The sequence below is a fragment of the Miscanthus floridulus genome, chromosome 2, assembly GCF_019320115.1.
Source record: "Miscanthus floridulus cultivar M001 chromosome 2, ASM1932011v1, whole genome shotgun sequence".
In the NCBI taxonomy this organism is placed as follows: domain Eukaryota; kingdom Viridiplantae; phylum Streptophyta; class Magnoliopsida; order Poales; family Poaceae; genus Miscanthus; species Miscanthus floridulus.
The window spans coordinates 168,227,983-168,246,670 of NC_089581.1; the positions used below are offsets into that span (position 1 = coordinate 168,227,983).

At 45.2% G+C, this 18,688-nt stretch overlaps 1 protein-coding gene across 1 annotated transcript; it reads left to right on the top strand.

Annotated features, from left to right (window-relative positions):
• The first annotated feature begins 10,118 nt into the window (after positions 1-10,118).
• On the top strand, positions 10,119-10,748 carry LOC136540570 (uncharacterized). Its single transcript, XM_066532570.1, has one exon. It carries the CDS (start codon positions 10,224-10,226, stop codon positions 10,593-10,595), a length of 372 nt encoding a protein of 123 aa, XP_066388667.1. The 5' UTR covers positions 10,119-10,223; the 3' UTR covers positions 10,596-10,748.
• The last annotated feature ends 7,940 nt before the right edge of the window (positions 10,749-18,688 follow it).

Here is an 18,688-nt window from a genome sequence, read left to right on the forward strand (position 1 = left end):
CGCTCCAGTCCGAGATAGACTTTTGGCATCACCTCCCTATTGTTCTCTGGATACACACTCTCCCTTGCAGGACGTGTATCGGGAGAACAGCAGGGAGGTGCTGCCAAAATTCTGTCTCGGATAGGAGTAGAGCATTGAAACTGACCTCATATACGCATCCACGAGTGGGATTAGGACCTATCCTCACCTATTAGATGGTAGGAACACCGTGCAGATGCAATTGCTGGTTATATTACTCGCTTACATATGTATATGACAGAGGATGGAGAACCATGATTGGATGTACACGGGCCACGCAAGTATGACCCCAGAATGGATGACTAAGACTAATGCTTTCTTGGAGCATTCATTTGGCGAGGCTGCTAGAGGGTCGAGTCGGATGCTGTGTCCCTGCAGCAAATGTGACAACTATGTAAGAAAGAATAGGAAGAACGTGGGGGAAGATCTTTGCAAGTATGGATTCACACCAAACTATACCTGTTGGATCCACCATGGTGAAGCCGATCGTATTAGAGAGGAGGTGGTGAGACCACGCCTCGAGGCTTTTGATGGAGATGCCGGGGTAGCAGACTGGATGGATGACTTTCAGGAGGCATGGTTCTGTGAAGGATTAGAGGACGAGCCAGAGGAATCCGCAAAGGCGTACTATGATATGCTGTCTTCGGCACAGAAGTCCCTTCACAAAAAGATAGTGGTTTCACAACTAGATGCCATTGGACGCCTAATGGCGTTCAAGTCGCAGTGTAGCATGAGTCGAGACAACTTCGATGTTATGTTGGTAGTTGTTGGATCCCTGCTTCCAGAGGGTCACATTCGGCCGAAGAACTTGTACGAGTCACAGAAACTTCTTCGTGCCCTTAAGATGCCATATGAGCACATCCATGCTTGTCTGAATGGTTGCGTCCTATTTAGGAAAGATCACGAGAAAGCAACACACTATCCAAAGTGCAAATCCTCTAGGTATCTAGAGGTCGACACTAGTGATGGCAAGAAGGAACAGCTTGGTATCCCTGCGAAGGTCCTATGGTACCTTCCTATCATACCGAGGATCCAACGGCTGTACATGACAGATGAGTCCGTGAAACAGATGACATGGCACAAACATGGCAAAAGATACAATGCTGACAAGATGGTACACCCATCAGATGGCGATGCATGGACCCATTTTGATGGCATACATCATGGTAAAGCTGAGGAGGCTCGGAATGTACATGTAGCGCTGGCAACAGATGGGTTCAACCCCTATGGATTGCTGGCGGCCCCGTACACTTGTTGGCCCGTGTTCGTGATCCCCCTCAATCTCCCCCCCGGCATCATGTTTCAACCCAAGAACATATTCTTGTCACTGATAATTCCTAGACACCTAGGGAATAAGATGGGTTTGTTCATGGAGCCTCTCATTGATGAATTGATCCTTGCTTGGGAAAAGGGGGTACTGACATATGACCGAGCTACAAAGAAGAACTTCACAATGCATGTGTGGTACCACTACTCCCTGCATGACTTCCTGACGTATGGCATATTCTATGCGTGGTGTGTTCACGGGAAGTTCCCATACCCAATATGCAAGATAGCTGTGAGGTTCACTTAGCTTAAGAGGGGTGGCAAGTTTTCTTTGTTTGACCAACATCGTTAATTCCTCCCTCTTGACCATCCATTCAGATGAGACGTCAAGAACTTCAGGAAAGGGGTTCAAGTCACTGACCCTGCACCTCAGATGATGATCGGTGCCGAGGTCCATGCTGAGATAGAGGCTCTCAAAGATGATAAAGAGAAAGGTGGTTTTATTGGATATGGTGAGGAACACCAGTGGACTCATAAATCGGGCTTGACTAGGCTCCCCTATTTCAATGACCTTCTTCTTCCACACAACATTGATGTAATGCACACAGAAAAGAATATCGCTGAGGCGCTTTTTGCAACACTCATGGACATTCCTAATAAGTCAAAGGACAACGTTAAGGCTAGACTAGACCTAGCAACGATGTGCGATAGGCCAAAGCAAGTGATGAAGCCTTCCGCGCCCGGTAAGAAATGGAGAAGGACTTTGGTCGATTTCATCTTGAAAAAGGACCAAAGGAAGGAAGTACTGCAGTGGATCTAGACGTTAATGTTCCCTGATGGGCATGCGGTGAATTTGAGTAGGGGAGTGAACTTGTCCACTATGCGAGTCTTAGGGATGAAGAGTCATGACTACCACATATGGATTGAGCGGCTCCTTCCTACGATGACCCGGGGATACGTCCCTGAGCATGTGTGGCGCGTGCTGGTAGAGTTGAGCTATTTCTTCCGCCAGCTTTGTGCCAAGGAGTTATCTTAGGACGTGATTGATGACTTGGAGAAAGTGGCACCTATGTTGCTCTGCAAGTTGAAGAAGATCTTCCCACCCGGCTTCTTCCTGGCGATGCAGCATCTGATTTTGCACCTACCATACGAGGCATGAATGGGGGGGCCATGCAGGCCTGTTGGTGCTATACAATTGAGAGATGTCTAAAGATTCTTCAAAAAAAGTATAGAAATAAAGCCAAAATTGAGGCTTCTGTGGCAGAGGCATTCATTCTGGAGGAGGTGTCAAACTTCACAATAGCATACTGTAAGGATGGCCTTCCCAAGGTGCACAATCATCCCCCTCGTTACAACGCGGATGAGAGTTCATCGAACCTCAGCCTTTTCAAAGGGCAACTCAGAAAGGCAAGCGCATCGGGCACCAAGACCTTGCGGCATGATGAGTGGCGCACTATCATGTTGTATGTGTTGTTGAACCTTGACGAAGTGAAGCCTTATGTGCAGTAAGTTCTCAATGAGCTTGTTACATATGCCCTTGTCACTATCCTCCATCTATCGAACCCCCTTATCTCTTGTTTTTTCAGGGAATTTCTAAATAAATACTAGAGAGGGAATATGGCTCCTTCCCCTCAAGAAGAAGATAGTCTTCTCAAAGGTGGTGTGTCTGATTTCATATCCTGGTTCGATACGAAGGTACCGTCCAATTTACCTCGTTCAATCTTTGACATCCCACTTTGCTCCTACGAGTGAGTAATGTAACGATCTATCTGGCCTCACCTTGTAGGCCCGCAAGGATGCTGAAATGGATGCTGAGTTGAAAGGGCTCGCCAAAGGCTTCGCCTACAAGGTCAAGTCATTCACCGTTTATGATGTGAATGGCTATCGCTTTCACACAAGAAACTACGAGCGGAGTCGGCCCAATCGGAAAACCAAGAATACCAGAGTTTGTACGCCCGGCACCGATGAGCGCGACTACTATGGCATAGTAGAAGAAATATACAAGCTCAATTTTGAGTGTCGCAAAGCTCCTAATCAAGTCGTATTCAAATGCCATTGGTTCGATCCTAATGTCACGAGAACAACCCCTAAGATTGGACAAGTTGAAATTCGACATAATTCTGTCTATCAAGGAGAGGATGTCTATATTGTGGCTCAACAGGCCACGCAAGTTTATTATCTCCCATGGGCATGCCAAAAAGACCCCAATCTTATCGGTTGGTACCTTGCGCAGTTGGTATCGCTGCACGGTAAACTGCCTGTCCCAAACGATGAGGATTACAACTTTGACCCAAACACACGGGAGTTCTATCAACCAGAGGGGCTAGAAGGGAGGTTTGACATAGACATGTTTTCGCTGATGGGCATGGAAGTAGACAATGACATTGATTAGGACGATGGAGATGAGGACGACAGAGAAGAGGTGCAAAATGCTAAGGACTTACAAATGCTTGAGCGATTACAGTTAGGCGATGACAATGATGACAACGATGGAGATGAGCCCGATTTACTCGACAATATTGATAGTGATGACGACACCTATGATCCAGTCGTTGCCTGATCATGAAGAATATTTCTAATTCATGTAATACTATATTATTATTATTATTATTATTATTATTATTATTATTATTATTATTATTATTATTATCATTGCAATTATGTTTTGTTCATTTTGCATCTCTTTATAAGTACTTGTAATTTAACTGTGCTAATCGGTTTACTCTTTGAAATTGCAGGCACTCGACAAAATGTCGGGCGGAAGGCAGGCCCGTCGGGGGGTCAACTCCCTCTACATGAGGGAGCGCTCACCACCCCACGCTAAGGAGGACCCCTTGCTAGAGCCGCCGATGAGGAGGACGAGGAGCGGTCGCCCCCGCGGCCGTCCGAGGATGAGGGTGCAGCCGGCTGCCACCCCGTCGGTGGACGAGGACGACCAGGCAGTGAGCCTGCACATAGGAGGGGGTGGCACTTCCTCTGACTCATTGGGACCACGGGGAGGTGGCGATAGCGATAGCAGGGGGTTCTACTTGCACTGCCTCTGGCTCTACCTCGTCGGAAGTCTACTTGCGCACGCCCTCGCAGCTCCCGGCGCGGCCGATCCCACTTCACCGGTGCCCGGTGATTCGACCTAGCGGCGACAAGTAAGTATTATTTCACTACTATTTCATATGACATGTTGAAAATCAAATTGGAGACTAACAATTCTTCTTAATGACTCTTGCAGCAACTGGGAAGTTATGTCCGGAACAAGCCGGCACATCAATGGCACCCTGGGCCTTCTGATTTGGCAGCACTACCCTAGCATGGTCACCTACGCCTCGGTGACTTCGCCGCCCTAGACGTGGGACAACTTCTACGCCACCGAGGACAGCGAGTTCAGCACCGTTGCGGCGTGGATCAAGGCTGAGTTCTGGGTGAGTCTTCATCGCACTAAATTGGTCAATACTACGCATTCATTGGTCATTCTTGAAATAATGAAACGATACATGATGTCTGTATGCAGGACTTCTTCAGGTGCAACGAAGGGTTTGAGGACCGAGCGGCGCGAGTGCAGGACAAGGTCTGTAGGTCCCGACTCTCGGACCTATACCACGAGACGCGGCTCCAGTGCATCATCAACTACAACGCCGACGTCCTTGGTCAGGTGGTGAGGAAGGCCGATGCCAGGACCAGGACGCTCACCAAGGAGCAGTACCTCTTGGTAAGTACAAAACATTAATACTGACTCCTTTCATGAAGAATAGGTAGGCTTCATTTCATCTTCTGACATATCAATAACTTGATGGCATGCAGCAATGTCCTGATTGGTGCGCCAGGCACCGCCTCTGTTGGGAGGCCATTGTGGACAGGTGGCTCTTGGAGGAGTGGGCGGAGAAGCACAACATCCGTCGGGACTGCCGCCTGTAGATGGGTGGGGCGCCACACCACCAAGGCAACCGGAGCCTCAGCGCGTACGCCTAGACATGGGTAATCTTCTTTGTGTTTTCATCTTTATTTATTTATTCTAACACTCAATTCTCATTACTTGTAATCATCTTTGTGTTTTCCTCGTAGTCCCAGACGCACCAAGGCCAGGAATGCAATGAGTTCATGGCGTATGCCCTGGCACACAAGGGCAAGGCAACGGCCTCGGAAGTCACCTACAACCCGGCGGACGGGCCCGAGGCCTACACCAACGTGAGCGTCCACAGCAAGCTTAGCGAGTACACCTCGGCAACCCGCGAGTGCCATGGAGAGGACTTCGATCCGGCCACCTAGCCCCTGGACACAGACCTCCTGATGAGGATGGGAGGAGGGAAGCAGCACGACCGGTACTGGATGGCAGACAGCACAATCGACTCCGCCTCTATTCCCAACCTCACCAAGATTCGAGCAAGGAGCACGAGCTCCTCCCTCATACGCTCTCGGCAGCAGAGCTCACAGCAGCAGATGGCGGAACTCCAGGTTAGTACTATTTTATTCATCGTTCATTGCTTTTACACATCTACTTTGCCTTTGCATTGTTTAAACATTACGGGTGGAATATTGCAGGCCGACTTGCGGAGGTTGGAGGCCCAGCAGGCGGCCCAGGCGGAGGCCCATCGGCTGGAGATGGAGGCTGTACAAGCCCAGAGGGCGGCCGAGGCGTAGAGGCTGCAGGACATGTTCAGCTTCATGGCGAGCCTTCATGCCTTGCCAGGTGTGGTCGTGCCCCAGTCGCTGCTCGCTCCAGTTGTGGCTCCTCCTCCTCCTTTAGGGACTCCGGTGAGTATATATGGTTGTTTATTCCTTTAGCTTGTGTGGCCCTCCTGTAGATACTCATGAATTCGCTTCTCCTTTGTACAGCAACAGTCGACGGGTTTGAACCCGACTCCTCAAGGTGGCCCTTCTCCACAGGCCGGGTGGACAACTGGCCCTCCTCAAGGTGGCAGTTCACACTTCGGGTGGGGAGGCTGGCAGTATGTACCGTTTATTTGTTTCTTTTCATGTTGCATGGACTTGTGTTAGACTTAGCCTTATGTTGGACTACTACTAGAGACATATATATATTGTGATGGATATTGTCATGGATGATGCGAATGTATGTGATTTATTATGGACAATGGATTTGTTTGTGATGTATTATGGATGATGGATGTGTATGTGATGGGTTATGGATGTGTATGTGATGGAATATGGATGTGTATGTGATATATCCTGTGCTGTGTGTTGATATATATGTGATTTCTTTGTTTGTGCTGATAGAAAGCAAAAAACCAAAAAATGCATTTTCCCCCTCTTTGCCGAGTGCCACACTCGGCAAAGAGGGCTTTGCCGAGTGCCGTGACCATGGCACTCGGCAAAGCTGGGAAGCAGAGACCCAATTTCCCAGCTTTGCCGAGTGCCAGAGCCATGGCACTCGGCAAAGATTTTTTTTTAAAAAAGAAAAAATTTCTTTGCCGAGTGCAAGAGTATGACACTCGGCAAAGATTTTTTTTTAAAAGAAAAAAATTCTTTGCCGAGTGTCGCTGAGGTGGCACTCGGCAAAGAGGCCGTCAGAGTTGACGTCGGATTTTTTTTGCTGAGTGCTGACGTGACACTCGGCAAAGGCTTTACCGAGTGCCCGATATGTGGCACTCGGCAAAGAAACCTTTGCCGATGGGTTCTTTGCCGACTGCTCTTTACCGAGTGCGGCACTCGACAAAGCCTTTGCCGAGTGTATTTAGGGCTTTGCCGAGTGCCGCAGGCACTCGCAAAGCGTTTGAATCCAGTAGTGTCATATATGATTTTTTTCTCGAATACGTAAAAGATTTACGTATCATTATATTAAGAAGAGTATAAAAGATAATACTAGTATTAAAAGACAATAACTAGTATAAAAGATGGACAACTTAACACAAAACAACATCCAAAAAAATAAGCATACCTCGAAGACCAAACTGGTGGTATATTATTCCCTCAATCATCATCTCCGCTCGCCTAAGCTTGAAAATCTCATTGAAGAGGTAGAAAGGAAAAAAAAGACATCTGCAAACACTCTCGCTACACAAATCTTTGATGACTGCAAAAGCCATCCGATGCTGACAACGAGATCTAATAGAATATCAGCTGGAAAAACCCTAGGAGCGCATGCTTATTACACTCATTAACCACTAGAACACGGTGTAGCCATATAATATGCTGAAATAAGAGGTCCAAATCATCACATTGAAATCCAACCAATTGCTTCCCTGGTAATCACACAAATGGCTAAGATCTGAAAGGAGCCAACAGATATGACATAACATACTATTCGCTGAAAATTGTACGAACGCGGTCATTAATCCCCTCCCTCCACCCCTGGATTGGAGTTATCGGATAACTTGATTGTGAGGTCAAACACTTTATTTTGTAAAATATATGCTTACAAAGAGTTTCAAGTTCTAGCACGTTGTATTCTAAAAACAAAGAGAGGACGCACAAAGATAAGTCTAGTTGGAACCAATAGATTTTAGAGCTGAAAAATCTAATGTTGGAAGGCCTATAATATTCTAGTACTGCATACATAGACTCTCAGTAGTTATTTAAAAGATGTCAAAAGTAAAAAAAAAACTAATGTAAGGATTTGAGGCCGATCCAAGAGGGGAGAAGTAAATTGGATCGTCTTAGCCTAAGTTCTAACTTGAACAGTACTGGATATATAGACTAAAACAACTAGCCTAATAAGCTACCCTAGAAAAGATACCACCCCACACAAGCAAAACATTTGCTAAAACACAATTGTGGTTAGTAAATAGTTCAAGAAAGGAGTTAGAAACTCATGAGACAGGACGATACATCCTATGGCACCGGTTACCAAAATGCAACCCCTAATCCATGTTGAAGTTCTGCCGAGGTAAGACCCTGGTCACCAAGCATTCTCAAGGTCACGATATTGTAGCCAAGCCAAATGTTGCAAGCCACTTAGGCTAACCATTGCCGCTTGCCGCTCGACTCTCTCTCGGTCACCTTAACGCCATCCGCTATTGAGCTTCTCCACCAAGGGGTTTCCTCATCCCCTTCACGAAAAGTCATTGTTGCTCCGTACAAAGCTCATAGGGGTCATTGACATTGCTAATGAGCAACAAAGATGCCAAGCTCCTCACAACTAAGTTTACAAGAGATCAACCAAATGTATTTTTTTTGCATCATTTTTGGTCACTGGATGGTTTTGCTAACCCAAAAACGTTGAACACATGATCATTCACGGTCAGTATAGTTTCAACACACTTTCTTCTCGGTATTTTGTACTTGTTGGATAGTTGTGAGGTGCTCTACAAGATTCTGTAAAAAACACTGCACTAAACTAACATAAATTCCCAGCGGATCATCGATGAAGATTATTATTTTGCGCATATATTGATGCTTCAGTATTTTGGTCATTTTTTTTTAACTCTGGACTCCAAATTTGATGATCTTGGACTCATTGGAAAATTTGTGAAAATCTCTACAACTTGATCATGATTGCATACCAAATTGATAAAGAATAAAGTCATAGGACAAATCCAATTCAATCCACTCTTTGACATGGCTCGAATGCATTCCCTTGTTTTGTTTTTTCTTGCATCACTAGGACCTAAGAAAAGATGTAAACATATCAAGCACACATGTTAGTCTAAATGATTGGGTTTATCAACCACTAAGTCCATGCATGTCTATACACTGGGCACGTACATATACAAGTCGGCACACTGTGCATGTTGACCACAGTTTGTCCATGAAAATCCTTTACCGACACGAAGGTATAGTAAGCAGTGAAGATTCATGATCACTACGTACGTTTAGCATGGAAGATAAATCTCGAAACTGGTTATAGCTTTCGTCTTCACCGGAAAGCACACAAAAAGGAAAAGAAAAGGGGGAGTACACATTTATGGATATATATCTCAAGAATCAAGACGCAATGCAAATGAAGCTACAAAGATCACACATGATCTTCATAGAAGATACCAAGCCCGTATTTTTTGGGCAACTAGCACTCTTCTTCAGTCCATTTGATCTTTTTTAAGCAAAAAGCAATGGAGATATATATACATTATGGTTGAGAAAAGCACAAGTAAAGTGTAACCAAATAACAAAGACACCGTTGAGTTGACTGAGCTTTGAATGCTAGTAATTTGTATTAGCAACTTGCGTGTATTTGCCTTTTGGCGATTGTAATTAAACTTAATGGTAGCCACGATCAAAGTCCCAAGATTTGAGGGATAAACAGCTGTATTCTCCCTCGTACTGTACAATCTTACAAACGACAAGCAAGGTCTCATTGCTTGGCCCCTTTTCCAGGTAGATGTGCAGTAGTGGCATCGAGGCAGCCACTAGAAAATGAGTTGCTAGTACGGCAAGTCGGCAACACGCATGCTAACCCCAAATTAAATTGACTTGACTTGCCGGCTGCCACGAAGAGTGGACTTTGCTCGGTTCTGAACCCTACAAAACCACAAGGCAAAACGTAAAAAATCGAGCTGAACTGACGACGACTGACGAGCATCTCAAGTTTTCAAACGTGCGCCTAAGAAACACCAGTTCCTTGAAGCAAATTATATTGGATCTCACCGCGCCCTCGCGATCTCGAGGCCGCGTCAACCGTCAAGACGTCAATGCTTGCAAGCTGAAGCACGCATGCATATATGCATTTGCATGGGCAATGGTAAACAACGCTCGCGCACAAACTGACAATACATTGGAGTGACCCCGGCCTGCAAGTCTGCAACCCTGTCTTTTTCCCTGTAGGCCGCGCGCGTCGGCGTCGGCCTTCGCTTCAGACGGACGCGTCGTCGCCTTGCGCTTTACCTGCCTATAAAGACCACTGCGTTCCTCGCCGTGCATGGCAACGTCGGCCAAGTACGTAGCTCACTGGCACGAGACGAGAAAGCACACACAGTCACAGCAGCAACCAAGCCGGCGGCTAGTGTATTTAGTTCCTAGTAGCTATCTAGGGTACACACCAGTTAGCTGAAGCCATGAGGTCACTGCTCCCACTGCTCGTGGCCGCGCTCGTCGCCGTCGTCGCGTTCCCCGACGGGGCCGACGCGGTCTGGATGCCGATCGCCAACCCGGGGACCCTGGTGGTAAAGCAGGTGGGCAACTTCGCCGTGATCGTCTACAGCAACGCCGCCCCCCGCAAGCACCTGCCCCTGCAGTTGGTGAACGTGGTGCGAGGCGAGACCCAGCCGGTAGGGAACGGCATTACCGACTACCGGCTCGTGCTGAATGTGAAGAACACAGACACCGGGAGCACAGCGCTGTACCAGTGCGTCGTGCGGGGCAAGCCCGGGTCGCGATCCACGACATGGGTGCTACGCAGCTTCGTGCCATACACGCAGGCGGCATAGCTAGCTCATCTCGTTCAATCATCGCTCCAGGCATCCTCTTCTTCTGCGTGCTACAAGCTATCGTTTTCATCAACGCATAACAATTAAGCTGCCTTCTCTTAAGTTTAACAGGCCACTAGCCCACTATATATACTTCAGCCAAGCATTATCGTCCAGACAAATAACCCGCGCAGGCGGCGTATATTCGTACGCGCATGCCGGTGCATATATACCAACCTACCAATAATGTAATATGTCTAATTTATTTGGAAAAGAACTCGTGGTGACTGCATTTTGTTACGATCAATGTGATCTTTTTTTAGTTCAATATTCATATCACCGTATCATATATATTGATGCTATGTTTTCTACTCAACCGTATCATCGTATTGTAAAAGCATCTTGTGTACACATCTAAAAATCATCATGGGTATATAATGTCTCTATTGACTTTTTAATAGACTCTACTGATACATTTACAATATTAGAAGAAAAAATTATTCGAGGATCGATAATGTAAATCTGCATTATGGTTTTTATATGTCTCGTTCCTTTGTATGTCTTAGCTTTGTGTCACCGCATGGTGAAGTTTGGTCTAAGCATCATGAGTCTGCTCTAAATGGCTATACTCATTCATTTGTGAATGTTGGAGGCCGGAATGCAAAATTCCTTTATCTAAAAAAATATTTTTATATGTGCAATAAAAGAGTATACATAATTAAAAAGGAAATATCACGTGAAAACCTTCAATTCTATTGAGTCATAAAATCAACTCAAAATATTTGTACTCCTAGATGTTTTACTAAAACATACTGAAAATAATAACATCTATAGGTGGGGTGGTATCATATAACTATGTAAAATTTTCAAACTATATCTATAATCTATCCTTAATTTTTTTTTGTTTTTTGAAGAATAAAATTTGCAAATAGTAAATAAAAGAAGACAACCCCTGCTATACTGCAGAGGGATCTAGATTGGGCTTTGAGCCCTTGAAGTGGAGAGTTGTAGGAGAGACAACAGGGCAGCGGCGGATCTAGAAAATACATTTAGGGGGGGCTGGGAACTCATCTTCAACTCGAAACTCATCTTCATCCTCCGTCGGGAGCATTGCAGCACCTTCTTCCCTGTTGTTAATGGCTGAAAAATTCATGGGAGGGCTAAGGGGGGGGGGGGGGGGGGGGGCTCCAACGGCGTGGCCAAAGTAGGGGGGGGGGGCTTGAGCCCCGGCAGCCCCCCTGGCAGATCCGCCCCTGCAGCAGGGGAGAAATGGCCCGATGGTGGGGTCGAGGCAAGCAAAGTTATGGATTGGTGAAACAGTAAGGAGTGTTGGCTACTAGTAGAGGCTATGGATGGCTAGTGGAACAAGTAACAATAGTTCATGTGGCATTCCCACTCACCAAGAGGGGGTGGGTGGGTTGATGTGACTCAAGTAAGCAAGACTTACTGAGAAAGGAGAGCGAAAATAGCTCACTTTGTTAGTCATGAGAGAAAACAACATAAGCTTGAGGATGATGGCACGTAGCCATTAGTCAAACAGAATGGTAGTTACTAGGGTAAGAATGTTCTGGGTCAACCCATTAGGCAGTGGACCTGATTCATGAAAGCAAGGCCAACGAGCCACGGGTCCGGCTTCAAAATCGAAAATAGCTTGGTCGATGGAGCTGGAATTTATTGACCTAACGTGTATGATAGATCGATTCAATCGTCACATAACAATCTTTTTTTTTCTTATTTGTTGGTTTTTCTTCTTTTTTCCTGAGCAGGCACGATTGATGGTACGTGTTAAGCATATGTTTGGAAGTAAAATCAAGAAATGTCATATTTTGAAGGTGAAATTAGATAACGTTAGAATCACTGTTCACTTTAGAGCTTATTTTATTTTATGCATGGCATAATAATAATCTTAATGCATTATCGTAATATTTTCAATCTTGTATCACATAATAATGATCTTAATGCGTTATCGCATATTTTCAATTTTCATGATTTTTGATGACCGAAAAATATTTGGGTTCCTCCGTGCTACCAAATGAGTCGGCAATCAAGGGCATAGTCCTGAGGTAAGATGGGGTAGACCTATGGCCTCTAAAATTGCCCTTGGGGCCATGGAGCCAAATTCAAGGTTAGGGCTAGGTCGGCCTATTCCAATCTCTAGTAGTTGTCTAAAAGAAAGCCTGAACTTTGGCTTTTACTTCCTCAATCTGTTTTAAAATGTAGGTTGTTTTAGATTTATCCACTCTAATAATGATTGAAAGCAGTAAATATCTTTTTGTATGTCGCCCCTCCTCCCTCACCAATCTTAGTCTCTCTCTCTCTCATCCATCTCTTACTCCCACCCCTTGCGGCACATCTTTCACTTTCCTTAACCTCACAACATGGGCTCTTAATAGCCATCCATTTAAGTTGAACCAATATCCAATCAATTTTTTATACAAGATTAATCCTTTATTGCACCTAACGTTGATTATGAACCTTGGACTTTATTTGATTCAATTGAAATAAGGTTAGGTCAAGCCTAAGTAAGTCCAACAAAGATAGCTAAAAACTCATTATTATTGGCTTGGGCTGATTCAAATGACCGCATGGTAAGTTGTACATTCTATTAGAACACATGGACATGTTTGCTAGTGGGTAAATAAGAGACGTCACTTTCTATACAACAGGGGTGTTGAAATTGGCCCTTGATGAGGCCTTAAAATGGATAGTCGCAAGAGAGGGAATACTTAGACCGATGATGGAGGCAAGTGGGGGTGTTGGAGTGACGAGACATCGGGGAGTCGGTGGTTGATGCTAGCGGCTATGGACGACAAATAGAAAATGCTGATGAAGATCTATCTCTAAATGAAAAATCACCTGGTTGAGAATGAAAATGGTAGCTTTGGCACATTCCCGCTAGCTCCCGGAGAGAATATGGTGTTTGGTGGCATAGGTGAGTGTCGACGAAATCTGGTTGGCAGTCTACCGAGAGGTATGACCACGGTAGTAGATGAATCGGTGGAGGTGCGCATGAGTGTAAGGAAAATGGACCCTTAGCCCATTTACTTTAGATTTTGGTGTTTGATGATCAACACAATTAAATTGGACTAATGAATTTGCAAGTGATTGTTTTGTAGTTCAATAGGATGCAAGACATGACTTGGACGAAGGCAACGTGATGATCCAATGATCAACACCATAGGCAAGACCTTAAAAGCACAAGAGAAGACCCAAGATATCAAGCAAAGTTCCCAATCATGAAGATATGAACCAAGCCGTACGCAAGATCACGAAGAAGAAACAAGCTTTATACGAAGTGAACCGGAAGCTGCGACCGGACGCTGGTTAGCATAGTGAACGGCCGGCCCGATCAAGGAGGCTCGGCAGCGCCAGGCAGTGACCGGGACACTGGCGACAAGTCGAATCGAACGTATAGGACAATACGAGTCCGGTCGAGCTACAGAGAGATTCCAGAGCGGCGAAAATGCGACCGGACGCTGGCCAGCGTTCGATTAGTTGATTGCGGCTCCCAACGGTCGAGACCGACCGGACGCGTCCTGCGTCAGGACAGTGATCAACGGTCCGCAGTTCAATAGTAGAAAGCGAGATAGATTTTGTTCCCCAACGGCTTACTTTCCTCAGTGGGGGCTTATAAATAGACCCCCCAACCGGCTATTTGAGCAGAGGCGTGAGCTAAGGAAACATACCAAGGGTGTTGATACACCTTTTTAGTTATCTTACACTTGTATAGTGCTTAGTGATTCATTAGGTGATTGGCGTAGGTGCTTTGCGAAGTGCTTAGATTGATTAGACCACCGCTTATGCTCTTGCTCTTGGTTTAGGCCTAGTGTTTAGCGGGGTTTGCATACCTCTTACCTAAGGCTAGATAACTAACTGGCTCAGCTCGGCTTGGCTCGGCTCATTCTGGACTCGTTTAAGATAACGGAGCTAGCTCGGCTCGGCTCGTTATCCTAATGAGCCTAAAAGCCAGCTCGGCTCGGCTTGTAAAAGCTCGAGCTGGCTCGTTAAGCTCGCGAGCCAGGTATAAAAAATACACAAAATATACTATTTGCATTATCTAAAGTTTGAGAATAATAATAATATAAAGAAATGCATCTATACTAGTTACCAGTCAATTTATAGGGTCTAGACCAGTTACCAGTCAATTGTAAAATGGAAGACATGAAGTAATACAAAAACTAATATAAGTTTTGATACTTTTTTTCCTGAAAGCTTGCTCATTTAGCTCGCGAGCGACTCGCAAGCTGGCTGGAGTTGGCTCGTTATAGCTAACGAGCTAAAATTTTGGCTCGGCTCGGCTCGTTATCATAACGAACCGAGCCGAGCCGAGTCGAGCCAGCCACGAGCCGAGCGAGCTAATGAGCTTCGAGTTTTAGTCCAGCTTACTCTTGCCACTCGGTGCTTAAGCGTACCATTGTTGTACATCGAAGGGGCTTGTAGTCTTGTGAGATCACATCAACCGCGTTTGTGGTGTGGCCGCCACCGTGTACCGAAAGGAACAAGGCCCGCGGCGTTTTAACCGGAAGCTTGATAGTGAAGACGGCGGCGAGCATCCGGGAGAGGCTTGCCGGAAGGCACGTCGGAGACCCACTTGCGCATGGGGAAGGTCCGAGGCTTTCCATGGAGTTACCCGACTGGGAGCTTGGCCCTTGCAAGGGATTCCTTGCGAGGGGCTCCAACGAGGACTAGGGGGAAGCTTGTGCGCTTCTCGATACCTCGGTAAAAATATCGGAGTCATCGATGGGAGTTTATATATCTCTACCTTACTCTTTAGCTTCCGCGTTTACATTGATTGTATTACTCCTTTGCGGTAGAGATAGCAACTCACTAGCAAAATCGTAGTTGCACTTTTAGATAGTTTATCTTTTGCATAGGTTTTGCTAAGGTTAGAAAAAGAGGCCACAGTTTAGAGTTAGAATTTTAAGTTGCCTAGTTCACCCCCTTCCTAGGTGTCATGGTCCATTCAATTGGTATCAGAGCCAGGTTGGCTCAATTTGGACTTTTGGCTTAACCGTCGTTGAGCCGACGCTATTTAGAGTAGTTGGGATAGATACCTCTAGGCGTCCGTACTTTGATGGCACTAACTTCCCCTATTATAAAGCTAGAATGGCTTGCTACCTTGAGGTGGTTGATTTGGGAGTTTGGAGAATCACTCGTGACGGGATAAAACCCATTAAGAATCCCGATAAACCCACGAAGAGTGAAGAAAAGGAAATGCATTTTAATGCTAGAGCTAAAAATTACTTGTTTGAATTATTTAGTATGGATGTGTTTAACCAAGTGTTCACTTTAAATACAGCACATGAAATTTGGTTAAAACTTCAAGAGCTCTAAGACGACACATCTAATGTCCATGAGCAAAAACATTGTCTAGCTAAACAAAATTATGATTCCTTTACAATGAATGATGATGAGCTCGTTCGTAATATGTATTCTCGTTTGAATCTAATTATCAATGAGCTCCATTCAATAGGATTAACAAAGCTAGATGATGTGGACATCGTGAGGAAGATCATCTCCGTGCTACCACAAAAGGAATATGCAAGCATCATCACCATCCTTCATAACATGGAGAACTTGAGCACCATGACCCCAGGCATAGTCATTGGCAAGATAGTGGCATTTGAAATGTCACGTAAGATGGGTCAAGACGAAGCCTCTTCATCGAGCAAAGGCAAAGCTCTCGCATATAGTGAGAAAAAGAAGATGAAGGGCAAGCAAGTTGAGACAAGCTCAAGCTCAAGCTTGTAACACCCCAGTGTTACCATCTTATTTAGCACCGTGATTTAGGTCTAAGAAAAATTTTTGAAGCGAGTTTCTCAGATTTTTAATTTAAAGCATGAAAACCAATTTTATAAACAAAAATAAAATATTACTTGTAATTGGTACTTAAATGAAAATTTAAGTGCAAGTTTAGTAGAAGGAATGCAACCATTGTTTTGGTAAATGGGCGTTGTTCCATGGTATTCTGATAGCTCAAAGATCGAATTTCATTAAGACGGCCATGCTTGTAATGATGTTTAGAAGTATCACTCGTGGTGAGTTATATTAAACTAACTAGTTGAGTAGTTCTTGGATGTTAGTTCAAAACTAAAAGTTATAATTTTCTAAGTCAGAAATGATTGACAATGACGTGTTAGCATTTAAATTCTAGCTAAATTTCATAAACACTAACTTTATATTCTTGTATCGCTAGTTGCATCATGGTGAGTTCTTTGGCGTGGAGTGGTTTGTAGAATGGAGTGATCGTAGTTGTTATTTATAAATGAAAGTTCCATAACTAGTTCCATAAACACTAACTTTATATTCTTGTATTGCTAGTTGCATCATGGTGTGTTGCATCAAGCTACTGCCTTGTCGAATTGTCATTGCCCTTCCCACGCGCTTGCCGCTTCGCTTCAGCCGCTCGCTCCCGGACAAGGCCAGGTGGTCCCATCGAGTAGCCACCCTTCTCCGCTGTCCGATAGCGCGGTCGCCTTGTCACTCACACGCCACAGCAAGTCAAAGCATGCCCTGTGTCGCGCACTGCTGCCCACTGTGCCCGGCCGCGCCCTCGTGCTGCTGTTGGTAGGCGCCATTCAAATTTGGAATGTGTGGTCCGTCTCAAGTCAATTCTTCGCGTCAGTAGCTAGGTCACAAAGTTAGCTAAACACCCAACCTGCATAGAGAGCCAGCAGTGCACGGTTGCCAGCCAATTTGTCATTTCCGTCGCTGTCAGTCAGTTCACCGCCGTTACAGAGCACGTGTGGCAGAATTGCCTAATCTAATGCCTCCCAGGAGTGCTCGTCTTCCATTAGACACTAGGCACCCAAAGGAGAACACTAAATTACTCGGTTCCATCGGGCACACCCCAGGGGAGAACCCGAAACTCTACATTTTCGCCATTAGGATCACAAATGAGAGAATAAAGCTTACATCATTCTTAACCATTTCTTATATCACTTTACACGTACATCAGAGTATGGCATTTATTATTATAATAGCAGAATGTAATCATATTATTAGAGTTATGAACAATTTAAGGTAACAACAGAATATAAACATATTATCAGAATTACAGCGGAAATAAATATCTACTTATGACATGATAAAGTGTTGATATATGAACTACGACAATAGATTATGAAACTTTTATTTATAAAAGCATTTGGTGAGAGTTATAAATAACAACTATGATCACAGCGTAAAGGAGTCCTTGCTGAGCCCACCAGGAGGTATCCACACACAAGGGTCAGCTCTAGCATCCGCCTATAACCTACAGCAGGGGGAATAAAACCCTAAGTACTCAATTGTACTCAGCAAGACTTACCCGACAGGAGAAAAGAAAAGACTCCAAGGATATGCAAGGCTATCTGACTTGTGGGTTTATTGCATTTGCAGGAAGCATTACTAAGCGTGCGTCCTTATATTCGATTTTATTAATAGCCACATTGGTTCATTAACTAACCATTCTATGGAAGCACCTGTACTACTTTCAAGCAGGTGGTAAGCAATCAAATTTCCTTTTTCCATCTTCCATCTTCCATCTTTCAGTTCTTACTACGATGCTAAACATGGGACAAGCCGTACCAGATCTCCCGACGATTCGCGAATCAATGCCCCCAGCTGGGTACCCCAAAAACACACGCCCTGCTTGTACTTCAGGCACAAGCAGGACCAACCCATCACTCTCCTATCCCGGGTGTCCAGGTCTCCGTCCAAACTGAGACTCCAAGCCCCCGCCCTGAGTCCCGGACTCAGTGCGGCACAAGGACCTCCTCCACCAAAATAAAACCTTAACAGTCGGTCCAGAAAGAGCCGAATCCGCGACAAGAGTGCAACAAGTCTTCCAAGCGCCCATACCCATGTATGTGCTCGAGATAATAAGTCTGTGACTTGCCTAGATGTCTTATGCAATGATCGGTCCTTAACCGACCAGACAGGGAAAGCAGTGTAACCAAGCCATGCCCCGTGTCCACAGCGACACAACCTCTTACACCCACCAATACCTAAACCATATCCCTGCCCAGTCACCATTTTTCCTTTCCACAATTTTTATATTTTCCAAGTGATGATAATGCAATAATATATTTCCTATATCTCGCGAGGGACAGGCAATCACTCGTCTTCTACCG

Coding starts and splice junctions, on each gene's coding strand:
- LOC136540570 (XM_066532570.1), top strand. CDS start 10,224: ATGAGGTCACTGCTCCCACTGCTCGTGGCCGCGCTCGTCGCCGTCGTC.